The sequence below is a fragment of the Podarcis vaucheri genome (assembly GCF_965113315.1).
Source record: "Podarcis vaucheri genome assembly, chromosome: 13".
NCBI classification, from domain to species: Eukaryota; Metazoa; Chordata; class Lepidosauria; order Squamata; family Lacertidae; genus Podarcis; species Podarcis vaucheri.
Window position 1 is genome coordinate 54,748,582 of NC_138751.1, and position 27,387 is coordinate 54,775,968.

The 27,387-nt window shown below is 41.9% G+C and overlaps 1 protein-coding gene across 1 annotated transcript; it reads right to left on the reverse strand.

Annotated features, from left to right (window-relative positions):
- Positions 1 to 4,473: 4,473 nt before the first annotated feature.
- TGFBR1 (transforming growth factor beta receptor 1) lies at positions 4,474 to 26,940 on the reverse strand. The gene is made up of 9 exons (XM_082196628.1): positions 26,791 to 26,940; positions 18,849 to 19,100; positions 18,283 to 18,528; positions 15,335 to 15,565; positions 14,128 to 14,295; positions 12,538 to 12,694; positions 9,856 to 9,980; positions 9,640 to 9,770; positions 4,474 to 8,792 (listed from the first exon to the last, which is right to left on the reverse strand). The coding sequence occupies exons 1-9, from the start codon at positions 26,933 to 26,935 to the stop codon at positions 8,667 to 8,669; spliced, it is 1,581 nt and encodes a 526-aa protein (XP_082052754.1). The 5' UTR covers positions 26,936 to 26,940; the 3' UTR covers positions 4,474 to 8,666.
- Positions 26,941 to 27,387: the final 447 nt, after the last annotated feature.

The window sequence follows — 27,387 nt, forward strand, 5'->3', positions numbered from 1 at the left end:
ATCTATCTATCTATCTATCATCTATCTATCTATCATCTATCTACCATCTATCTATCTATCTATCATCTATCTATCATCTATCTATCTATCTATCTATCTATCTATATCTATCTATCTATCTATCTATCTATCGGATCTATTAAAAGCTTGCAGGCAACCAAAACAGCAGCTCCTCATTAAAAGCAGTCCGTTCCCAAAAGCCGTCTGGAACAAGGAGGTCTTTCTTCACAATGAAAAATCAGTTACGCCGCCTGGGTGCTTGGGCATAAATATGGTTTGCCTCCTGCCAAGAGAGTTCATCACTGGGTTGTTGCTGCCTCTGCCAGGTCCTGTGTCCCTTAAAGAGGCTTCTTGGGTTGATGGTAACATTCAGCTGCTTGCATATGTTCTTTTAAAATGGATGAATGTGTGCCTCTGCACAAGGATTTGTAACCCAGAGGGAGAGAGCCAACACTGAGCATATGAAAGAGCCAGTCCAATTCCTCCAGATGATTTCCCCCCTTACTTCTATTGCAATGCTGCATTCTTACCAGTATGGTGTAAAAAAGGCAGATACATTTATTTATAAATAAAACTGATGCCAAAATGGCAGGATGCCTCAGAGGCACTTGGAAACAGTATTTTCGACCAGAAACCATTCCAATATACAGTGGTATCTCAGGTTAAGTACTTAATTCATTCCGGAGGTCCATTCTTAACCTGAAACTGTTCTTAACCTGAAGCACCACTTTAGCTAATGGGGCCTCCCACTGCTGCCACGCCGCCGGAGCACGATTTCTGTTCTCATCCTGAAGCAAAGTTCTTAAGCCGAGGTACTATTTCTGGGTCTGTAACCTGAAGTGTATGTAACCTGAAGCGTATGTAACCCGAGATACCACTGTATTGTGCTTTTTAAACCCCTTTCTAATCAGGACCAATAATAATAATAATAATAATAATAATAATAATAATAATAATAATAATAAATTTATTATTATTATTATTATTATTATTATTATTATTATTATTATTATTATTATTATTTATACCCTGCCCATCTGGCTGAGTTTCCCCAGCCACTCTGGGCGGCTCCCAATCAGTGTTAAAAACAGTACAGCGTTACATATTAAAAACTTCCCTGAACAGGGCTGCCTTAAGATGTCTTCTGAATGTCAGGTAATTATTTCTCTCTTTGACATCTGATGGGAGGGCATTCCACAGGGCATGTGGAACAGAACGGGTTGGCCCAGAACATCAGCTTCTGAACAGATTTCCAATGAATGCCACCTTCCAAACTAGTAAAACCAACCAAAGTCACCAATCGTCAACACAATTGTTGCTTACAAATAGCCACTGTTATGATGGGGAGCAGAATTAAAATGGTTCCCCTAGCAGCGCCATGCACACAGGAGTGGTGCTCCCGCCTCTACTGGGACTGCTGCTACTACATGCAGACATGTTGGCAATGGTGCCAAGCAAGGTCAGCATGCCTAGACCTGCTGGCACCACCTCTTTCACTGCACTGATATGTAGGGCAGTTTCAATGCTCTTTAAATGCTAGATGCGCATACCAGGGATGGGGCTAGCATAAATAAAAGAATGGAGCAGGTAAATTCAGTTGTGCATTCCCATTGTTCCAGTAAGCATTGCCTTTAGGCTAAGACAGACTCTTGCCTGCAGTAGTTGTGGCCCGTTAGCAGCAATGGTGAAGCCTGCCGCTGCTCCACGTTGTGTCCCTGCACCCTAGGAACAAAAATGGCCTTGGTCCAGTATACCTGAAGAAGCGTCTCCACCCCCATCGTTCTGCCCGGACACTGAGGTCCAGCTCCGAGGGCCTTCTGGCAGTTCCCTTGCTGAGAGAAGCCAAGTTATAGGGAACCAGGTAGAGGACCTTCTCGGTGGTGGCACCCGCCCTGTGGAACACCCTCCCACCAGATGTCAAAGAGAAAAACTACCACCAGACTTTTAGAAGACATCTGAAAGCAGCCCTGTTTAAGAAAGCTTTTAATGTTTGATAGACTATTGTATTTTAATATTTTGTTGGAAGCCGCCCAGAGTTGCTGGGGAAGCCCAGCCAGATGGGTGGGGTATAAATGTTGTTGTTGTTGTTTAGTCGTTTAGTCGTGTCTGACTCTTCGTGACCCCATGGACCAGAGCACGCCAGGCACTCCTGTCTTCCACTGCCTCCCACAGTATAAATAAATTATTATTATTATTATTATTATTATTATTATTATTATTATTATTATTATTTCAACTACTAAACCAGGTGAGGGTAGCCAATGGGCCTCAAACCCTCAGTGAGTTAGGGACTTCCCCTGCATGCAAAGACGGGCTCTAGAAGATTGAGCAGACAAAGTGAGGGCTTGCACACCACGGAAAGCCACTTCAGTTCCGCTAACACAGCAGTTTGACTTTGTCTCTCAAGATAGACAGATTCCAACAATAACTAAGCATGTATACCCAGTGCTTTTTTTTTCTTTAAAAAAATGTTTAGGGGTACTCTCATTTCGACTCAAGAAAGTCAACATTTTATAGTTCAGATCGGGGAAAATAAATACAGTAAATGGACAAAAGTACAAAGATTCACAAAATGTTTAGGGGTATGTGTTCCCCTGCATCCCCGCCCCCCCGGAAAAAACACAGGGTATACCTACACACCAAGAGATAGGAACCAGGCGTACTTTGATGTGAGTGGAAATCAAACCCCTCCTCTCCAGAACCAGACACAAACACTGGCACGACATTATGCCGTAAACCTAGAAAAATTCAGCATTGTTCTAGATCTCTTTCTACCATACAATTATGCAGTATGCATGTTATCAGGAAGTTACTAGCAAATCCTTTAGTCAGGAAACTTTTTCCAGTGGACACTACAATGGTTATGTTTCCCTGTAGGGCTGGCAGAGGTAGCCAAGTCCATAGGATTCAATCTCAGCTTAGTGGCCCTTATCTAGCCCACTGCTGCATCCATGTCAAGAACCTGGGAGCCTTTCTCACCTCAGATGAGACAGAGCTGAGTTTCACCACCACTCTGGCACATAGCAGTGCATCCATTATTAAGCCATGGCTGTATGCTCTTTGCTTGAGATTTCTATGAGCTATTCAAGATTTGTTGTTTATTCGTTTAGTTGTGTCCGACTCTTCGTGACCCCGTGGACCAGAGCACGCCAGGCACTTCTGTCTTCCACTGCCTCCCACAGTTTGGTCAAATTCATGCTGGTAGCCTCGAGAACACTATCCAACCATCTTGTTCTCTGTTGTCCCCTTCTCCTTGTGCCCTCAATCTTTCCCAATATCGGGGTCTTTTCCAGGGAGTCTTCTCTTCTCATGAGGTGGCCAAAGTATTGGAGCCTCAGCTTCACGATCTGTCCTTCCAGTGAGCACTCAGGGCTGATTTCCTTCAGAATGGAGAGGTTTGATCTTCTTGCAGTCCATGGGACTCTCAAGAGTCTCCTCCAGCACCATAATTCAAAAGCATCCATTCTTCAGCGATCAGCCTTCTTTATGGTCCAGCTTTCACTTCCATACATTACGACTGTGAAAACCATAGCTTTTACTATATGGACCTTTGTTGGCAAGACTAGTACATTACAATTCATTTCCTAAGGTCCCTTCTTGTGTTTAAGACCCAACCCATACAACCTCTTCCAATATTAAGTTTCTGAAAGCTGTGCAGTTATGTTTGCTTCTGAACCAATTAGAACAGCAATCAAGGCTGGGTAGAAATAAGAGAAGAGCCTTATCTAGGAAAATAAGGCATGTGCCATTAAGCTACCCAAGACAGGTGGCCAATGTGATGCAGGAAATAATGAGAGGATACAGCATATCCAAGATTGACTAGTATGCACAATAGATAGGTTGCACAATGCAAATCATTCTGTTTAGCATAATTTAGGGTTGCTGTGGGAAGTGGCAACTGTATAGCTCCCTAAAAATGAATATACTGAAGCGGTAATAATATTAAAATTTTGATGTCCCCCAGGTAATGCAATTATTTCAAAACTTTTCTGTCAGCTCTAGCAGGTTATCTATTTTTAGACTCAGGATATTTTACGAAATATACCTGTTTGGACAGATGTTAATTAGTTCAAGACACCAGGAACAACTAAATTCTATTCCCAACCAGCACCTCCATTTTTGTCAAATCAAAGTGCTTATAAAAGTCAACAGATCTAAGCTCAGAATTCAAATAATGGCCGTTCAGAACAGGAGGACTATAGATATTTTCTCCTGGAACAGCACCCCCACCCTGCAGGACAATCCGTTTTTTAAACTGTAGGGGAATTTAAATAGATGTTTGTGATACTACATGCTGGGGACTGCTGTTCAAAGGGCCCTGGTGTGAGCCTAAGCAGTTCTGTTTAATTTTCACAGGATTACTATGCCTTAAAAAAGTGGGGGCAGGGGGCAAACAGGCATCAAAACAAATCAATGTTCAGGAACAGCAAGCAGCTTCATTTCCCAAAAAGAAAGCACAAGTATGTCATCTACTAAGAAGAAAGAAAATCTATAATTGCTTTTATTATTTTCTACTGTAGTGTTAGCACTTAACAATAATACTCATTCTTAGACTATTTACAATCCTCTGTCGTAGACTCTACTGCACATACATTATCAAGCATAAATGGGGCAATGAACAATTCTGTAAGGCTTAAAAGTAACACATTTGTACAGATGCTCAAAATTTATCATCCAAAATGTAAAAATGTATGTGTCATTACCCATATAACTCTGAAAGAGCTGGTGCTATTTCAACAAAACAGAGAACATATTTGCAAAAAAAATTAAAAATACAAAAGAAAAAAGAAATGCGCAATCTGACAAAATATACAATCAGCTTGATCCAGGGCTGGTTTAAACATGCAGATGCTCCAGTATGCACATGTAGCTCCTACAAAACCAGCATCAGAGCCTTGAGTGTACATCCATCTCTGAAGCCAACAGGAAAGCTCACATTAGCAGATCTTCAAGAGCACACACAGAGCTTTGTATCAGAACCAGCAAGGTTTTAGGTTTATGCATATAATACTCATATTTTAAAGAGACATGTAATTGCCAACCTTGAGAATGTTCTGAAAAAATATTAAACCTTATATACAGAATGAGGTAAATGTACCTTGGTCTTTTTAAGAGGTAATTTAAGTTTAAAGCAAGTTTTTACATGTTAAAAAAAATCAAGTACCATTCAAACCATTTTAATGGCACAGTATGAACAAGGAGCTAGCTTAAAAAGTGGATCCATGGCACTCAGTTGACAGATGGTTATTTTGCTAGAATAGCCTCTTACTAGGTATGAATCTGCAAAACTATGCCACTCATATATACAGATATTTTTAGGTTTACAAGACATGAAGGTGTGAAAGGCTACAAAAATCTGAAAAGGCAAATAAAAATGTTATGATAAAACTCCAACTCTTAAGGATTAAGAGTACCTAAAGTTACAGCACTCAAGACATCTGAGTAACAAGGTTTGCTACTGTTCCTTTGATGTGTCTTGTAAGCAATTGGATCATATGTCCAAGATCTGAACAGCAACTGTAATGCTATTTTTAAAAAAACTTTATAAAAACCCTTATTAAACAAATGTGTACTGTGAAGTACACATTACACAACAGCTTTCATCAAAATTTTACCAGATTTTTAAAGGTATAACATTCAAATGTTTTGAGTGCCAAAATATTTTGGTCCCCATGGACTCTCAAGAGCAAAACAAAAACTGGAAAAAAATATGAATACTTGTTTAGCTGCTTAAAGATGCATATCAGACCTGTTGTGATGGTGAATCTGAGTCTAAATTGGAAACCATTTTTTTAAATTCTTAAAAAATTACCTCCAAAGAGAAGCAAGCTTTTAAGACTTCCATCCCTGATTTCTAATATTATTATCCAGGTTAGCAAATGGCTCCCAGCTTCCTTCCCCACTGTTCCTCTAGCCCCCAAAGCACATTCCCCACCTATCATTTTGCTTTACCTTAAAATGGGAAATGAAGGTGATGGTTTGTACATCTCTTAACAGATGCACTCCGATGTGCTTTGCAGGGCATAAGGACCGAAAGTGGTGGCTGTTAAGAACGGGCAACCTCTAGCCCTTTAGGACCTTAATTACCAAGGGACACGGCTTTCAGTCCTAAACCAGGTAAGTGAATCGGGAGGATGGAAAAGTGCCATTCCCACTCCATACCTGAAGGTAAAGAAGAGAAAGTGCTTTGCAAGTTGGAAGGGATGGTAGTGGCAATGGGGAGGGGGATGGCAACAGGATAGCAGAGTCAAAGGAAGGGAACAGGTGAACCACCTGAGCCACTCAGACTGGCTCTGTACAAGTTTTTCTGTTAGGGGCAGAATTGGGGAAATCCTGAACCAATCTGAGGGAAGCCTTAGAGGATATGCCCATCCCTAATCTACATGTGACTTTACAAGCAACAGATTAAAAAAGTTCTATGTCATATATACAGGCACTCATTCGAAAGATATTGACAAATCATCAATGGAAAACATGACTAAAATTATATCATCACAGCTGAAGCCACAAATAACAAAGTACAATTTTCATGATATACAATTTTCCTGCTGCAACGTCTATTTTAAGAACTGTTAAAAAATTAACCTCATAATTTTCTCTAGACTAAGATAGAAAAATCATTTTGGCATGAGTGAATCATGGGAAGTTAAGGATTGATAACTGGTATGCAGGCAGCCCCCCCTCCATTTATGCACATTCAGTATTTGTGCGACTGTGTAGACATGCACCACACTGAACCTGAAAGTGACTTGGAAATGTAATACTGTAAAGACATCACTGAAATATCACTAAAGGGCGGAATGGGGTGGGTGGGGGAGGAATGGGGCGGCTGCAGGCTTTCTCAATGGGTTTCAATTATACGCAATTTCACAAATGTGCACAAAACGGGGGGCTGCCAGTACAGCTAACCAATATTATTTTCATTCTACATCACTGTAAAAAATTGCAGGTGGGCAAAGTCTTCACCTTTTCATTTATGCCTGCGTTGAAGAAAGACAAACTTAAATAGGTAGTTTTTGCTTGCTAGCTTATTTTAACTTTTATGGAAATCAAAAGTATTTTTTAAAAAAGATTTTAGTTTTTCATGGCTCTTCATAAATGTAACTAGCTTGAAGATGCATTAATAGAAAGTTGATTTGTGCACCAGATATAAGATTTACATAAATGAAACCCAAAATACACCTTAAAACGCAAGCACAGTTTTCCAGTATTGTAGATGTAACAGTATTTTACATCCAGCAGCAAATTTTACAGCTACCTGTATGCACCAGAAAAGAAATGGTATATTACTATCCAACTGTGATTTAGTAGTAATAATAGATGGAGGTTTCAAAGCAGTGACTTTCAAGGCGAGCCACAAGCCACATGTGAAGAAGCTCTTGCCACCAAACAGGAGTTGGCCTGCATGGAGAAGTCCGATGGCACCACTTTTTAGGAGCGTGGGGACCTAGATTCAGTCCTTGCACATCTCCAGATATATACAATTGGTGAGGTCAGAGCCAATAGTGCCAACCATCTGTTAAGAAAGCACATACTGACCTGACCAGCAAGATCACACAACAGCTACAGATGCTAGGGAAAGTCTACTGCTTTGCACACAAGGACTGCATACAATAAGGCTACCCAAATGCAATGTTTTTACACATGGATTACCCTTCGAGAAGCAGGGAAACAGGGGACACTTTAGTAAAGAGCGCTGTTCTTTGAATGGGTAAGGGTCTGTGCAGAAAAACAATCCCCCCGCCCCAGATAACATTAGAGTGCTAAAATTTATTTTCTCGGATTAAGCCCTCATATCAAATTTTAAAAGAATCTTGAAGTACTCTTTACGGGTCATTAAACGTTAAGTGCCACTTTTGACACCACAATTCATTGTGATGCACAACTTTAATAACAGCACAGAATTAATTTATATACTTAAAATTCCTAGTCTTCAGAATTAAGAGGTTTTGGTAAAAAGAATTCCAAATGTAGTATAAAATTCCCTTTTAGTTAAGATATATTTTATCATTCTACAAGCACCAAAGGCTTTGCATATACCTACTGAAGTGCATTACAAAAATTGAAAAGTGGCACTTCCTCGTACAGTACAATCTATTTTGAAGGCATGTAATGTTCTGAAGCAAAATAACAGAAATACAAAATATAACTGCATATGTTGTATATGTTCTTCCAGAGTGGATGAGGTAATGTCTTCAAATCCTGATAAATACGTCCAACAGTAAGTGTCCTAGTAGCCAAAAAACTACACAATCTGATAAGAATAAGCCAGGAGTGGTTCAGAATATAGAGTGCGCCATCATGAACAAAGCAAATAGCTTTAAAAACTTTCAAGATATCCTTCAGTGCGATAGTGTGCACGAGTATCATCTTCATGTTCTCAACGAAACAGGGACCAGCGATAATCCTTGGAAAACCAATTTATGTTTTACTGAAGCTGAAGAGGAGTCCGTGGGAAAGAGGAGTCCGTAGTGCAAGGTAGGGAGCTGTACAAAGTTTTACTGCCTCTATAGAAATCCTGGGCTAATAACTGATCTTCCTATTTTGTACAAAAGGCAGGAATATCCTTCTGTTCCCCCAGTGAGGTAGAACAACTAGCCTTCTTAATGCACAAATTAGGTGCAGATATGGTCCTTTAAAAGTCTCCTTCAGTAACACCTCCAAGATTACATTTTTATGCCTTCTTGCTGACTGAGCTGTGACAGTGTTTTCTTTATGCGTAAAGCTGTTAGCCTTGCTGCACCATTGGCATACCAACATTCCCGCATAATTTTGGCCATTACTCGCAAGGCCTGTAAAGAAGTGAAACAGAAGTTTAGTTTTCACACCGTAACTTCTCATCTTTTTGTATCTCAGTGCTATGAATTTTCCACTGACATAAAATTGGTATTTAATTTAGCATATTTGATTGGCATATTAGTAAGCAGAGCTGTGGCATTAATGTCTTAACATGTGGCATTAACTTTTTTTCATTAGCCACTTGAACTGAAATATCTGACTGCGGAAGATTCCATAAAGTACACTTAGTGTGATTGAAATGTTATTTTCAAACAAACTCTAAGCTTTACTTGGAAAAAAATTCAAACACTGTGAAGTTTTAGAATCTAAAAGATAATTTGAATTGGAGTACTAGCCATTATTTTAAGATGTAAAAATTCATTAACATAATTATTATTCCACAGGTTAAATTTTAAGAAAGAACACTGAAAAACTGTATTAACATGCTTGTGTGTGTAGGTATGTACAGTTCCTAAGGATAACTACATGAAAAGTTAAATATTTTCAATCCAATTCAATTTCCTTCTAGCTGTGCATTATAATTTGTATTATCAATCCTCTTACTAATTACCGTAGTTTTATAAAATCATGCATTTCTAAAAATTGAAAATTTCCTATAGAAAAGCATTTCACTGGGAAATTTTCTGTACCCCACACTGCTATTCTTGTTAATATATTGCATATTTGTGTGATTAGGTATGTCCCATAGTTAAAGGCATAAGGTGAACGGATATCCTTCAAGGCACAATCAAGTTTCATTTTTGAGTATGTAACTCAATGTTTTTATTTTTAAAAATTCAAACTAAGCTGCTTTATACATTTTTAAATATTCTCATTTTGATACAGCTTGAAAAACCTTACCTCACAGCTCTGCCATCGGTTAGGAATATTGGGACGAAGTTTCTGTTCACAAACAACTTTCCTCATTTCTTCAACTGAAGGATCAGAAGGAACCAGGTCATAATATGGTAGTTGGTAATCTTCATGAATTCCTAAAATGTGTAAACCAAGTTGTAAGTTAACTGTTGTCATGACAGAATTTGAAGTCAATTCTGTTTCATTTCTATTTGTACCTACCACCAATTGAACATCGCCGAGCTATTTCCCAGAACACTAATCCCATTGCATAAATATCTGCTCTTTTGAAAGACTCAAAATGCTTCATGTTTATGGAATCATCAAGTACTTCAGGAGCCATGTACCTATCAAAATGAAAACCAGTATATTTTATTTATCAAGAAGTGGTCTCTAAACATAGTTATCTCTATTTCTCTTTAATTAGGCACTAGAAACAGTTGAGCCACTCTGCCAGTTAGGCATTACGCAAGAATGACATTCTCAAGATCTAGGAGTCTTGGTTGACCACAAACTTGACATGAGCCAACAGTGTGACGCGGCAGCTAAAAAAGCCAATGCAATTCTGGGCTGCATCAATAGGAGTATAGCATCTAGATCAAGGGAAGTAATAGTGCCACTGTATTCTGCTCTGGTCAGACCTCACCTGGAGTACTGTGTCCAGTTCTGGGCACCACAGTTCAAGAAGGACACTGACAAACTGGAACGTGTCCAGAGGAGGGCAATCAAAATGGTCAAAGGCCTGGAAACGATGCCTTATGAGGAACGGCTAAGGGAGCTGGGCATGTTTAGCCTGGAGAAGAGGAGGTTAAGGGGTGATATGATAGCCATGTTCAAATATATAAAAGGATGTCACATAGAGGAGGGAGAAAGGTTGTTTTCTGCTGCTCCAGAGAAGCGGACACGGAGCAATGGATCCAAACTACAAGAAAGAAGATTCCACCTAAACATTAGGAAGAACTTCCTGACAGTAAGAGCTGTTCGACAGTGGAATTTGCTGCCAAGGAGTGTGGTGGAGTCTCCTACTTTGGAGATCTTTAAGCAGAGGCTTGACAACCATATGTCAGGAGTGCTCTGATGGTGTTTCCTGCTTGGCAGGGGGTTGGACTCCATGGCCCTTGTGGTCTCTTCCAACTCTATGATTCTATGATTCTAAGATGCTTACTATTGACCTGGCTCTCCATTTCAACCAAGACTTTTAAAAAGTAGGAACTTCTGCATAACTGAGAGGCATGCAGAAGTTCCAATCATTTCAGGACAGGGACACCCTGTTATGTGACTGAATATGTGGGCTATGAACGTGTGACTCTTCCTGCTCCATGACCATTTCCTTGTTCTCTAAACTGGACTTACGCAGAGAGCGCACAGACACTTGTTTTTCTGCAACTGAACCTGACAGGATTCAAAATGCCATGGTGCAGATTGTGTGCAGAGAGAAGAAAGCAGGACGTTCTGAACACCCCACCATAGGCAGAAAAGGAAAAGTGGCGTATACATACAGAACAGTGCTATATCTGCTGAAGGAGGTTGTGTGGTAAATGAAAGTTTTCCCCCTCCCAGTTTTACTGAGAAGGACTCTAACACCTCTCCTCATCTCCCTGCTTCTCAGTAGTGTTTGCACAAGCCTTCTGTCATCCCAAAAGGAAGCTTTGTATATTTTCAAACTTTTTATTAGAAGAGTATTTAGAAATCCAGAGTGGAAGCAGATGTGGCTAGTCTAAGTCATATCAGGGTAAAGGAACCTCCAAGAAAGGGAGCCATTGCATGTCACCCCCTCTGCTTCTCTTATTTCATGGATCTTGCTCACCTACAGATCTCAAGATCTGAACTTTTCTTGGTCTATTTAAGTTTCCCTGCAGTTCCTCTGGGTTTCACACCAAAAAAGGCCATTTCCCTGCCTAGTTCTATTTCTACAATAGGATCTATTCAAGATTATAAACCAAGCAATGTGAAACTTGAACTGGTTTGTTTGTTTTTTAATCCCTGCACCTGTGTGTCAAACTACAAAGCCATTTTACATACTATCTTGCCATTTTGGCAACTAAACCTTTAGATCAATTTGAGCAGGCTTTTATTCGAGTTTGGTAATCTCTCAAAAATAAGCAAAGCAATACTGCTATTTAAAGAGTAATCAGGTCCGCTGCAATAATATCTGCAGTATGTAATTGTGTTCCGGAATGATCCCACAGTAATAGTTCAGTGAAGACACATGTGAGATACAGGTCCGAGTACATAGGCATACATAAAATGGTCCATATAGATGTTTATCTCTTTACCAGCTGTTGCAAGAACAAGGTTCATGCCAGGTTAAAGCAGCCTAGCCACTTAGCTGCCCTTAAGTAGCAACTATGTTTAAAAATACAAATCTATATTATAATTTACAATTATTTTCAAAGCACTAATTACTCTGCAAAAGGCAGATAGGTTTGGGTGACTGAAAAATAAATGTTCTGAGAAATTGGGCACACTCTTCTCCTTCGCAGTAATTTTGTTTTTATTATATCAACAAGATGACTATGGGGGAAAGGAACAAAGCACCTTCCGATCACCTATTTAAGAGAAGGCACTACCCAGAAGTTCTAGATCATTCACCAATAAGGAGGTATGGAGGCCGGGAGTGAGGAGAAGGGGCACTACTGCAACCACCAGCAATATTTCAACACCACCAGTTACACTGTCAGGTAAGTTATGGTAACAAACAGCAATTATCTATGTAGCTTCACAGTTGTGTGGGAAACTGATCCTTAACCCCCAAACAGCACAATACTGCACTATGCTGGTTTCCATTATTCAAATGCCTGCTCTCCAAGAGACCCTGGGGGAACCGTACATTTAAGTTTAGGGCTATGTTTATCAGTCTCTTTAATATAATATATTCTGTTTTTTAAAGAGTGTTAATTTTACCTTTTTGTTCCCACCCTGTGGTTTGGTGCAATATCTATTGTGTCTGTAGCTGAATCATGTCTTACTGCCAGGCCTAAATCTGCAATACAACAGGTACCATTTTTCTTTACTAATATGTTCTTTGATTTCAGGTCTCTATGAGCTATAGCTGGTTTTCCTGCATTAAAAAAAAACACAGAGAGAAAAGTATTAATCAACTAGTGCATCTGCCTAGAAATTTCTTAATTATGCATTTAAATTGAAATTCAAAGCTCATCTTTGGCAATGGTTCAAGTCAAATAAAGCAACTTTTATACATGGTACCAAAGTATAAGATTTTGTAGAGGGAAAGGTGGGTGGACATAAATTTTGTTAACCACTTGACAAATATGAACAAGGTTACTGATACAACATGAAGCTCTCTGAGTGCCTAGGAAAGATGCAACGAAAGTAATACTGATGCTGCTGTAGTAATTACTTATCCTATTAATTTGAGTACCTTAAATAAATTTGGGTACTAGTCATTTAGACCATAACTCAACATTTCCTTGGATACCAGGATGAGAAAACCACCTTTCCATCTGTTCTGAACAAAGGCAAGGTGCAAAAAAACCTTTTGTCTGTGAGTGCAGCAGTGGCTGATAAGGATCCTCTCCCCAATGGGGTGGCTAAGAAGAGGAGCGTGCTAATATAATATCATTTTGCGGCATTTCCCCTTGCCCCTTTGGATGTGGCAGCTATTTTGTGTTATACTATGTTCTCACACCAGCCCATTGCACTTTCTCAAAATTCCGCTGGCCCACAAAGGTTGGCAACCCTGGCACAGGCAATAATGAGCAAGCTGGACCTATGGCCTGACTCGGTAAAAAAGAAGCTTTATTTATTTAACTGAAGTTATATAGCTGCTCCATAACCTAAGTGCTCTGGGCATCTCACAAAATAAAATATTTTAATTTGATGAAATAATAAAAGCAATTAAAATAAAATTAAAAATACAATTAAAATACAGATTTTTCTAACATAATATAGAATCCCATATTGAAATACACCCCCATTATTCCACTGCTCTTGGCATGACAATCCAAATTTCAATTAAATCAACATACACTTCTTAATGTGCCAAGTTGCATCTCAGTGTTTCACATTTGCCCATATAAGATGATAGAGAGGAATTTATTAAATGACTAATTCCTCTGCTTGGGGTGGAGGGAAATACTACACTGACAGAACACGTGGATGTGTTTTCTACTATTGCTATTAAAAATGCAAACTAATAAAAAAAAACATTTTTAAAATCTGAACCCAAAATTAGCAGGAAACTAACCAAAGTATGTTTTATATAGAATTAAGACTAGAAGAGAAATAGGGATATATAAAGACATATTTTGTCTGAAACTAAACTGCCATGAGAGTTTATGAGGCATCTCAAATGTAAGTAAATGCTGTTATAAATTGCTCAAAAAGGCTGCTATGTGTTGTCTAATGTGCTTTACAGGGAGATTATATATGTTTAATATATAAGAAATCTTAAGAACACAAGCATAACCATGTGATTTTTTTCTCTTATTAGGTCCATATTAATAATGCTACATACTTAATTTAGTAAATTACCTTGAGTGCCAACAATCTCCATGTGAAGATGTGCAAGTCCACTGGCAGTAGACAAAGCTAGTTTTATCATTCCTTCCACAGTAACGGTATACCTGTTTAGGTAATCGAAGAGAGAGCCATGCTCATGATAATCTGACACCAGCCACAGCTGTGTCCATGTACCATTATCTGAAAAAAACAACCCCAGAAGAAATAAAATAAGCATTTCCAAAAGCAAAACATAAAAATTATTATCTTGTATGTGGTAAGCATTTCATTTAACCATGGTCTCTTTCTACTAAGTTCTTTAGCATCTACTGATGCTAAAACATAAGAAATGGTGAAAGCTGTAATCCTGCATACACCATCTGCTTCAATCCCAATGAAGTCATTGAATCATAGAGATGAAAGGGACTCCAAGGATCATCTAGTCCATGATATTTAAGCAGTTTGTGTAATTGCAAACAACTGAATAATGATTTTTTTGTTTTTGAAAATACAAAGATCACCAGAACATTTGAAATCTGGTGATTTATTTCTTCTTCACTCATTAAAATAAATTATATGCCCTTTTCTAAGACTATTCCTAGAAACTCACAATCTTAACAGTTTTTTGAAAGTACTGTGCAATCAATACCTAAAAAATTTAACTAACAAAATAGTTACTAGCGGATTCTTATTCAGATTAGTAATCATATGAAACAAATTAAAACAATTTTGTCATTAAAAACAGGGTAATGACTTGGCATTTAACTAGCCACCTGAAAGCTAACATGGAAGGAACCAACTATGCTTCCCTTGAGGAAATTCTACAACATGGGAATACCAAGGTGAAGGCTGTTTTGTGCCTGCCAGCTTACTTGACCTTACTGGCAGGCCTACAAACTATAACTGATCTTAGTGCCCATGCAGATTCATAAATGTGCACTGCAATTCTAAATCAGTTATATGAGCAGCATTTCATTCAAAAAAGAGAAGACATTTTTTCCTCACTGAAAGTTTCTGGGTATTTCCAGATGAAGAATGGTAGCAATTTATTCATCATCTTTGAACTTTACAACTCTATGATTCACAGAATAGAAATCAATATGGGGCATATACATGAAACACAAACACTAACATGAAGCCAATGTAGAAATTACTTCAAATTGACGCAAAGTGCAACAGATAGCATTATGAGATTTCAACAAGCAAAAAGGGACCAGAAGCAATTTTTAAAAAACTTAACCTTTATTGTCTGCAGCTATGAACCCCAGAATATTTTCATGACGTAACATAACGGTTTGGTAGATTTCTGCTTCACGAAACCATGAACGTTCTTCTCTTGAGGAGAAAATTTTCACTGCAACTTCTTCTCCTCTCCATTTTCCACGCCAGACTTCTCCAAATCGACCCTTTCCAATACTTTCCTGAAGTACAATTGTTCTTGCAATTGTTCTTTGAACAAGTAAAGGTAAACCTAAAAAAAAAAAAGTTTATTTTGAAAACAGTGACCAAGTTTGTTACTTTTAAAGCTACCTGACTGGATAAAAAATCACTATTCATGGCTGAGATCCAAGATAACTAATTTCTTCCCGTTTTTCTTCAATATTATAAATAACACAATAGAGCACCACAACCTTTTCCTGATATATGGATCAGTTTTATAGCTTTGATCTCCAAAAAGTACTATATTGCTTTTGAGATGTGTGAATGTTTCAGTTAGTTCCTGAATAAGGAGACCAGGAAGAAGTTGCTTGGTATTCAGTACAGTTGCATTTTCTGCAGGGGTTGAGCTCCAAGGGTTCCATATATACATAAAAATGCATATACTCAAACCATTGGAGCCACTCTCATGCGAGCTCAGCCTGCTGGCTCCAGAGCCCCTGGGATGCTTTTGCAAGGGCTCTTCAATTTCCTGTAATTCTTTGAATCTTGTGGGAGCATCTTGAGGCTTCTAAGTCAATGCACAGTGAGGGCCTTGCCTGCATTTAACTTGCAGGATTTCAACCAAAGGTCTTCAACTGCATACAGTTAAAATCATGCAAGTTAAATGTGACTAAGAGGCAATTGCACAAATTACAGGGCATAGTTTCTGGGAACAGATTCCAGTCACTCACTCCTCAAGTTGTTCCACAGTTCCACAAATTTCATCACATAGCTCCCAAATACATTTTTAGTAAACAAGGCAAAATATGTATGTAGGGTTGAGCTCCCCACTCTGAAATGCTGGGTTAAGGACCCAGGTTTTGATCTGGGCTTCAGATGGTAGCCACAGTGGGAGATGGAAGGAGAAAAGTTCATGATAGGAACAAAAAGGACCATATGGAAGTAATATTTTCTCCTTCTTTGCTATAGGAAGAGCTTTTTTACTTTTTAAAACTGAGAAGCAAGAAATACTTTGCAACTATCTTCTCTAGTTCTTCCTTAGTTTCAAATACAGGAACTCTCTATTTTAAGTAATGGATTGTGGAAAGTGAGAGACGACTGTCTTTGGTGGCTGAAACAGTAAGTGCATCCTTTGGAAACTAAAGGCATGGAACTACACCTTCTCAGCTGTTGTTCAATTAAATATTGATGTGGTTTTTCTAGTCAGTAACTGGTATCTCTAACTTCTCTCTTCAGCAGAATATTACTGAGCAAACAGCTACTACATAACATGCCAAAATGTTACTCTGTGCACGGTTTCACCTCATTTGTAAAAAACACCAAACCGTGGTTTAGAGCAGAGCTGGCTAATCTGTGGTCCTTCAGGTATTGTTTGACTCTAACCCCCATCAGCCTCAGTTAGCAGGGCCAGTGGTTGATCATTGTCTGTAGTCCAGCAACATCTGGAAAACCACATGTCAGTCACCCATGGTTGATGAGTCACAGCAAGACATGGGTCCCACTCTCTCCCTTTTCCTCTAGTAAGGCTGCAAGATGTTAGTCCAACAAATTGCAGGAAGGCGGTAAAGTCTCCACCCACATTCTACATGGGTGCATGTAGCTTGTTGTGCAGTTTGTTGTGATCTCCAAACCCAGGCAAACTTTGGTTAATCTTAACTATGGGTTTTGGAAAAAGGAAATGTCAAAACACCATTTATGAAGGCAGCTCGTTTCAAATAGGGCTGGCCCAAAATAACAAGGGGCAGTTGGTTACTGTTTCACCCATCTCAAAACTTGCAGAGTATATTTACCTTCCACCCCTCCCCCCATTAAAGGTAATGAAATCTTTTCATGAGACTGTAGAAGCAGAACTCCAGAAATAAAATAAATAGCTGCTGCAATGAAAAATCCCACTGTGTCACTCACTGCCTGGCCAGGTTTTATCCAGATTCTAGTCTTGCTAGACTGCAGCCCCAACTTTCATTTAACATGGGGGGATGGGACATGCAAGTTCTAGCCTTCATAGAACTAGCAATAGGAGGCAAAATGCACAGGCACTTGTATTACCCAACCTGCCTGTACCTGCCTTGCAGCACTGGAAAATAATCTGCCACTTTAGCTCTCCTGCGAAGGAAGCAGTAGTGAGATTACAGATAAGACATTTTCCTGTGACATTCGAGACCTTTTCTTTTTGCCTATAGCTCAAACTATTTCCTATTGATATTAAGAAATCTTTCTACAGGTTTTAATACCATGTGCCTCCAATTGTTGTAATGACTATGGGACTAGGCTGGTATCCATAGCATTAATCAATGAGGTCTAATCTTCCTTGATAGATCAAGAAAGATGGTAAGACATACACAGATCCTGCCATACTGTTTATCCCCCCCATGTGTATTGCAAGCATTTTGGTGAGATTGTGCAGATATTAGAAGTAATAAATGTTGTATATTTCAACAACATTTTACCTTAATCTCAAGATCTATATTTTTTAGGTAGGGTTTGTCTGCAACAGAAGAAAGCATTTGAGCATGGCACTGAAACGAAACTTCAAACAAGCTTTACTTTTAGTTTGAAATCTGATTAAAATCTGAATTTATCGTAAGTTGCTGGCAATATGATAAACTAATTATGATTTCTGCCTAGCTATATCCTCACAACCCCAGTAAAATACAATCACAAAATCATTATTCCTGTAACATTTAGCATGTAACTATGCTTGTGTTGCACTATTAACAATACTACCCCCTTTAGAAGATTATGTACTAGTATATGGTTGGGGGGGGGGAGAGAAGAGGGCAGCAGGAAGAGGGAAGAGACTCTTATTACCTGAACCTGAGCCTGAAGTCGTCATGTCATAAATTAAATCTTTTAAAGTTGTTCCCTCAGATATAAATGGAGGACGATCCATAGAAGGATCTTCTTCACTTGGAACACGATGGTGTATGACGGCACGATTATGGCAGATATACAAAATCAACATAAGTGAAATGCAAACAAAACAAACAGGTCCAGCAATGACAGCAGCCAATTCTACTGGTCCTAAATTAGAAGGCAGCTTTCTTGGAAGGGGACCTAGAAGTGGAATGGGGAAACACAGAAGACAAATAAAAATAACCTATCAGTTATATATTCAATGCATGTATATGTTTGTGAACTTGAATAAAACAGAAATATCTCTCTATGGACATATATCTACACAAGATTCCCCCTTCCCCCAGTTTTCAGGTAAACTTACTTGGTACATCAAAAGTGCAATACAGGAGCAGGAGATGCAACCATGTGAATAAGTCATTGGATGCTTAGATTGTTCCACTATCTGTTTTGATTTTAACTAAATTATGTTATATTGTTTCTCACATTATGCTTTCAAAACTGGGAGTGGGGAAAATTACCTGGGGTTGGAATCGGTAGCTCTATTTTATTGCAGAGGTCTCTATCACAGCAATGTGGCACAGTAATGACTCCTTCACTTGTTGAGGGGGCACAAATAAATGGCCTGTCTCTGGGAATCAGATCAACTTGTGCTACACACATGCTATTGCGTGTTATTTTCTCTCCGTTCCGTGTTACAGAAGTGAAGCAAAGTCCATCTGTTGTGCATGTAAAGTTCTCTTTTGTACAAACAAGACAGTAACACTGTAGAGCTGGGGGGGGGGAAGAGAGATGTTCATATTAGTTATGTTAAACACTGGTGGAGTTACAAAATCCAAGGGCCCCCAAAATATGCTTCCACTCCTAATTGCTAATTTATAACAGCATAAATTTATTAATGAATATTTGGTGCAATAGCTGCCAAACAGCTTTCAAGTAAATACAGGGATAAAGCAGCTAGCGTATGCAACAATAAGACAAGTTTCTACATGAATTCCTTCTATCAGTTTGGGTAAGTTGACAGCCAACATCTGGGAAAAAGAATAGCATTCCAGACATATTTTCAGATGGTTGTTTTTTGTAACCTTAACATGAAATAGGTTCACAATAATCCAAAGAACTGTGAAATGAATTGAGTTTCTCAAACAGGATCCCTTTATATAATATTGTAAATCATTTCTGAAACTGGTGGGAAATTTCAAAAACAATGTGTGATATAGCTTGGCAGTCAACTGTTCATAGTGAACATTTTGTAAAACTTCATTGAGTGCATGCCAGGCCTGGGGCGCACTGATAGTATGTTTTTTGACAGAACAACTAACATGTGATGGTACTAATACAACACATCAAAAAGAACAAAGGGTTGTGTGGCACTCTAAAGAATAAAAAAATTATTATGGCATAATCTTTCATGGATCATTGTTCACTTGGTCAGATGCATGTAGTGCTATCCTGAGTTGCAGGTATATATTTTGGCTAGGGCAGGGATTTCGAAGTCAGAGGGAAATAAAATGCATTTAAAAAACACTGATAATTATGTACTGAACAGTGGTAATTTACAATGCAGATTTTGACAGCAGGCTTTCTGACATTGGTAAGCCAATTAACACGTATGTGTTAAGGATCCCTCATCTCAGTTCAGTTCACAAGTGATAGCACTGAGCCTCTTGATTGTAATTCATGGTTCCATACTACAGTCTCTTTGAGATTTCCTGAATTTGTGAGTAGGTTGAAATATTTCCTCACTGGTTTTTGAATATTACAATTTCTGTGGTCACATTTCTGGTCATTTATTATTTTTTATAGAGCAGCGATGGCTTAGCTGTGGCCCATAAACAGCCCCATACCATGTGAAAAGCATGCCACCTAGATCTGTCAGGACCAGTGGCCCCTTTTAGGGGGTCTTTTTTTCCCTTTGACACCCTACCCCCTTTTGAATTGCCATGGTGCTCTCCGTGTTGACTGCCCTGCAGGTACAGTCATTGAATCATTGAATCATAGAGTTGGAATAAACCACAAGGGCCATCAAGTCCAACCCCCTGCCAAGCAGGAAACACCATCAGAGCACTCCTGACATATGGTTGTCAAGCCTCTGCTTAAAGACCTCCAAAAAAGGAGACTCCACCACACTCCTTGGCAGCAAATTCCACTGTCAAACAGCTCTTACTGTCAGGAAGTTCTTCCTAATGTTTAGGTGGAATCTTCTTTCTTGTAGTTTGGATCCATTGCTCCGTGTCCGCTTCTCTGGAGCAGCAGAAAACAACCTTTCTCCCTCCTCTATGTGACATCCTTTTATATATTTGAACATGGCTATCATATCACCCCTTAACCTCCTCTTCTCCAGGCTAAACATGCCCAGCTCCCTTAGCCGTTCCTCGGTCAAATGTTTTTGTCCTCAACTTCTCTTCCAATCTTCCAAAGCTTAGAGAACACTTGCTTGCTTGTCTTCAGCGTTTTCCTCTAGAACCATGAGTAGTGCTTTGAGTAGCTGGCTATGATGTTTACACTGTCCAAGAGAGATAATATTGCATGATCAGTCCTGATAGCCAGCAGCGGGACAAACTGAAGCACTGAAGTAACTGACTGTGCCTGCAGCAATTTCTTAAAAACTTACCAGTGAGCAATCTGAAATGGAGAGGGAATCAATGTGGAAGAAAGGGGGTATAGATGGAAAGCAATGCAATTAATGTTGTGGTGAAACCAATTTAACTTAGGAAACTGAAATCAATCAATGAAGAGGAAAAAATTGGGAGGTCTTAATGGGGCACAATGAAATGAAGCCAATGTTCACAGGAAATCAATGTAGAGGAAAGAAGGGGTTAATAATATATTAATGCAGAATAAATTGATTGGTTAAGTTTCAAGGCAATTAAAGTAATTGGGGTGTAGAGGAGAAGTTCATTTATTAATGGAGCATAAAATTTTGGAACCCTCCTACAACAGCAGTGCCCTGGAAAGCAGAAGTGCTGCTGAATATATGTCTATCTGCTGCTGAGTCTGTTCCTCTGCCAAGCTATCTGTGTGTGCACAGCTACGTGCAAGCTACTCTGCTGCGTGTGTAAGTGTGTACATGTACAGGCTCTTTCTGTGTAACCACACTCCCTAGTGTGTGTACACATTGGCATGCAGCCCTTGGACAGGTAGTAAAACCCTCAATATGGTCTCCAAGCAAAACAAAAAACAAAACCCATTAACTATCCCAGCCATAGAGCTGGGAGGGTTTGTCCTACGTAGAATACAGAAGGGCATTGCTGACCTTTAACAGAATATATCATATTGGAAGATGAACAGGTAAATGAACCACTGAGGCTGTAGATTAGGTCCAGTACCAGTGTTGCCAGAGCAGACATGAGGACAGCTTTGGAGACTGGGTCTGCCAAAGGGGCTGGTTCCATTCTGTGTAGCTCTGTTACCTGGCCTGTTGTTGCAACATATCAGATTTACTCACTTGTTACATTTTAACCCTAAACTTCCTCCTAATGGAGCCCAGAGCAGATATAATCAAATTTACCATCAGAAATAATTTTTAAACCGTTATGTAAAACTTGGGAAAACATAAAAACTGCTCACTGGAAAATCACCTGAAGGCTTGAACAAACATTTTTTAGCTGTCAGTGGGATAGCAGCAATACAGGGAACACACACAATTCTGCGGGGAAAGAGTTCCACAATTGGTGTGCCACCACAGAGAAAACCTTAGCTTACGTGACTGCCAAGCCAAACAGGCTGTGTTCATTGGCAAGACTGCAGCAGATCTTAAAGTTTGAGCTGGTTGGTACTGGAAAAGGTATGCCCACAAATCCCAACTTTCCACAGCACTTCCAACTTATCAGGGTTCAATTCAGCTCATTGCCCCACATCTAGCCAGTCATTGCCTACAGACACTGGTCCAGCACCTTAACTGCCTCTCCATTCAGATGGAATAGAGAATTGGGTATCATCAACACTCCAAATCCCTGGTTGACTTGTCCCAGTAAAGTCATATAGATATTGAACAGAACTCTGCAGGACTCTACAGCACAAGCACCAAGGGGCCCAGCCGAAGTTCTCCAGTGCTACTCTGGTGGTGGTTCTGGAGATAGCAGCAGAGCCACCACAACACACATGTTCCCAACTCTCTTATCTATTGAGCAATGCCAGCAAGATACCATGGTCAATGGCATCAAAAGCCACAATATATGAAAATAATTAAGGTAGCACTCTCCCTGTCTCTCTTCCAAACAAACAAAAAAGCAGAACACAAAACCATCAGTCAAGGTGAAGCTAGACTGAAACAGGGCTAGATAATCCACTTCATCCAGGCACTCCTACAGCAGACCATTACCAGCCATCACCTTCTCAATCACCTTGCCCAAGAAGGGGATATTTGCAACAATGCAGCAGTTGTCTTAATGTCTCTGAGTCCAGGGAAGGCTTTTTGAGATAAAGCATTAAAATTGCTTGAGACTTCTATAAAGCAGCTTTCCAATAAATTGGCAGATGTATCAGAGACTTCCAATGAACACCTAGACCATAGGTCTAGGTCCCACCTATGCCTATAGTGCCCCATAGATATGCCTGCACTAAGGGAGTCATAGAATAACAACACTGTTCACTTTCTATTTTGTTTCTATGGCTTTCTAGACTTCTCCCAGAATGGAAGTGTGATGGGAACTAAAATGCAGAAGTGTCTACTGTGGTGAGTAAAACAAAGAAGTGTCTACTGTGGTGAGAAAACAAAGAGGTTGCTACTGCAGTGGGCAACTTGGTTGCCCAGGGGTTGCCATCATGGGGCCCCAGGAAGTGACAGCTGTAGTCTGGCTGCAGGAAGTGAGAGCTGTAATTATTATTTATTAAATTTCATAGTGTTGCCATACGTCTGGGAATTCCCAGACATGTCCTCTTTTGGGGGTCCTACATGCCCATCCAGGGGGAATTTTACATTTTAAATAAAATGTCCTGTATTTTGTTTTTTTTTTAGAAAAAATAAGTTGTGTGCGTGCTGCTCTGGTGTGGGTGGCGGCAGAGGGAGCATCAGGCGATTGCCCTAAAAAAGCTCAACTTTTTGTGTCCAGATTTTTACCTCTTGAAATATGCCAGCCCTAAATTTCTATACCACCCTTCAGGCAGTTTACAATATAAAAACTCAAAAATACATACCATAGTAACACACATTAACAATGACACCCCCAGAGTTAGAAGGAACAGGGACGCCACATCATCCTCACTCCACTTCCTGCAAGGCTGTGCCACAGGAGAATTGTCTTGCTAGGCAAATTTTACAATTTACCAAAACAGCATCCATGATATACAAAAAAAAATCACATCTAGCTCATCGGTCTCTTCTCTCATTTTCTATTACAGTACTTTCATCTCTTTCTTTCTGTCACTTAGTGGTGCCTTTCTGTATCACTGCCTTCTTGCACTTTTGGTCTGTTACCTATCTTGCCTTATTTCTTCTCTCTTATCATTAGGACTGTGCATGGACTCCCAATCTGCCCTGTGACCTTGATCTGTTGCTCCCAAATCAGGCCAATTCAGTCTGTGCTGCCCAGTGGCCGTCCAGCTCACCCCAGATTCGGTCCTGCAGTGGGGCCAATGTCTTTTTAAAGGGGTTTATACTCCTGTTTTAATATGCAGTTTTTTATGGGGGAAAAAAATTAAGGTTAAAGGGCAGGCACACCAAGACAGCACAGGATTGAATCCCCCTGCTGATCAGCTGTTAAACAGGAGGATTAAATCCTGTACAGCAGTGTTTTTCAACCTTTTTGAGTCAGGGGCTCCCTTGACCAACTACATTCTTTCTGTGGCTCCCCTGTGGGGCTGAGGAGCCCAGTTATGTCACCCCTTGCTTGTAGAGCAGGCAGCCCCTCACCCTTTTTCGAACACCCTCCCTTGTGGAGTGTTTCCTCAGCCTCCTCTCCTTGAGAATCCTCCGGGCAGCCACTGCTGCCGCCCCTGGCCTCTGAGCTGCCCTCCAGCCTGCCCCACAGGGGCCTGGGACTTGTCTGTCCATTCCCAACAGCAAAGGCTGGCTAGTCTTTCTCACCCGCTTGCTTGTTTAGTCTGAGGTTACCTTGCCTGCTGGTAACCAGCACCCCCTGACCAGCCCCATGGGCACCATTCACCTGGGGAACTTGTAGCCAGGGAGTCGAGGCGACCTCAACTCCTGATAACCAGCACCCCCTGACCAACCCCAGAGGCACCATTCACCTGGGGAACTTGTAGCCAGGGCTGCTGCAACAAACAGTTGTGCAAGCCTTTGGGAGGCAGACACGTGAGAAGGCATCAGAGGAGAGACGGGGGAAAGGACATAGGCCTTTCCATGACCATCATTCAGGGCACCCCATGGCACCCTGGTTGAAAACCAATGCCATAGAGTACCAGTCACTACTCCTTTGCAAGTGGCTGTCCTTGCACTCAAGGGAAGCAGGCCACTCACAAAGGAGCAACAACTGGTAGTTTTGGGTGTCTCCATGCAACCCTTCACCGATGTGCCGCAGGTGGCCACAGCAATGCAGTGAGGTACTGGATGAACCTTTTGTACAGTATTATCTATGGCAGGCATCCCCAACCTGCGGCCCTCCAGATGTTTTGGCCTACAACTCCCATGATCCCTAGCTAACAGGACCAGTGGCCAGGGATGATGGGAATTATAGTCAAAAACATCTGGAGGGCCGAAAGGTTGGGGATGCCTGATCTATGGGCACAAATGTAAACTGCATTTTTATGGCTGATGTATGGAATCTACTGATAAAATATGAATCCAATAATGTCTGCAACTGAAATCTAATTTTTTGAACCACAGGTGCCACAATGCATTTAAATGTATTTACAGTGGTACCTCGGGTTAAGTGCTTAATTCGTTCCAGAGGTCCGTTCTTAACATGAAACTGTTCTTAACCTGAAGCACCACTAGCTGCTGCCGCCGTGCTGCTGCTGCCTGATTTCTGGTCTCATCCTGAAGCAAAGGTCTTAACCCGAGGTATTATTTCTGGGTTAGCAGAGTCTGTAACCTGAAGCGTATGTAACCTGAGGTACCACTGTATTTATCTATGTTTCTATGCTACTCTTCAGTTAAAATTCTCAGTGATGTCAGATCTGTTTTTTACTCTGCATTTTCTGACCACACAAATATGCACTGCAAAATTGGGTCATGTCTGTCTATGAAAGTCATGCCTGAGATCATGTATTTTGTATCATTGCTGCTTGCAGTGAAGTCTCTAGTGGTGGATGCAATGCCCCAAACTCAGGTTTTTGCACTAAGATGTTCCCCTTTTGTGCTGCGTCTTCAAGATGTACAGTCTTTGCATACAGATCAGCTGTGATCATAGTAGGTTAGAAGTGCTTTGTGGACTGCTTACAAAAATAGTGTAACATCAGTAGCTGTAGATGCAACTTCTACAACCAACCAACCACCCACCCACCCATTAAAGCAACAGGCACAACGGCTTTTGAGTTCCCATGATTTTTGCCATCCTTTTTACGATTCAATGCGGTTCTTGGCATCGGTGCAGTTTTGGCCTCAGCCGCAAGCACACCGAGCTGGGATGAATGCGGACACCAGTTAAATCTCAAGGCTTAAAAACTTCTTCAAAACACAGGCATTCCTTTCTCTGCTAGCAGCACGAGGATACCGGTAGTTGCACCCTGCAAGCTTTCCGCAGCGCCTCGCCGTCACGGTGCGGGAACAATGCCGGGTTTCCTCCGCTGTTTCGATCACAAAGTTCCAGCCAAGTGCTGAGATAACGTGTATCATCCCAAGGGACACCACCCTCACCTTCCGGCTGCACCTCGAACACACGCGGCCGGATCGGTGCCACAGCGCCGGCCCCACGGGGCCGCCGCGACCCTCCTGCTCGAGGGGGCAGCCAAACTGCGTCCCGCCCCTTCCTCGCCCCCACAAAGCCCAAGAGACCCCCTCCCCGCGCCAAGCAGCATCTGCCCTCGGGAGGCGGTGGGGCAGGCGAGGGAGGGACGGGGGCTTGGAAGGCGAAGGAGAACAACGCGCGGCTCCCTCGGCTTCTGGGCAGTGGCGTAGCGTGGGTTGTCAGCACCCGGGGCAAGGCAAGTAATTTGCGCCCCCTAACCCTAACCCCCAGATGTTGCGCCCGGTGCGGCCGGCCCCCCTGCACTCCCCACGCTACGCCACTGCTTCTGGGTCCAAAGGGGGCGGCTTCTGGGGCGCGCCCTAGAGTGCAATACTACACAAAAACAAGGCGCACCCCCCCAAGAAACACGCGCAGGCGGGACTCTATAGGCGCCGGCGCCCGCTTTCTTTCTTTCTTCTCCCAGGGAGGCGAAGGGAAGGGGGGGCACCGGCCTTTGTGAGGGCGCGAGGGCCGCCGGCCTGGGCGACTCGGCCCGCGTCCCCTGGTTCTCCCCCCGCCCCTCCTCCCTCCCCGGGCGCTTTCTTCCCCTTCTGGGACGCCATGTTGCCGAGGGGGAGCCGGTGGGCGGCGAGGCGCGGAGCAGGCAACTCACCCGTCGCCGCCTCAGGGAGGAGCAGCAGGAGCAGCAGCTGCCCGGCCGCCGCCGCCCAAGTCGCCCAGCGGAGCAGAGTAGTAGCAGCAGCGCAGGGGCCCCGCCGCCGCGGGCTCGGAGGAGACGCCGCCGCCGCCGCCGCCATTGTCCCCGTCCCGGCCCCGCCGCCGCCGCCGCCGCCTCAGCCCCTCTCGCGCCCCCTCGCAGGGCGCCTCTCGCCCAGTCGCGGCCCGCTCGCCCCGCCCCCAGGCCCAGCCGCGCGCCTCCGCCGCCAGACGAGGCGGGCGCGCGGGGTGGGAAAGGCTGCCTCCAGTCAAGCGGGAGAGGGGAGCTCCTGATTGGCCGGGGGCGGCTTTCGGCCCCGCCTCCCCCTGCTGCTGCTGCTGCTGCTGCTGCTGCGGACGCGGCCCCAACAACAAGCCGCGGGGGGACCTGAGGGAGGGAGGGCGCCTGGCCTCCGCGACCCCCCCCCCGGACTAGACTGAGGGAGCGGGAAGCGCCGTCGCGCGCGAGGAGATAAAGAAGCGGCAAGGCGGCCCCCGTGGCGGGAACTTGGCGGCGCTTTCGAAGCTTCTCCTCCCTCTTCCCGTTTCTTAG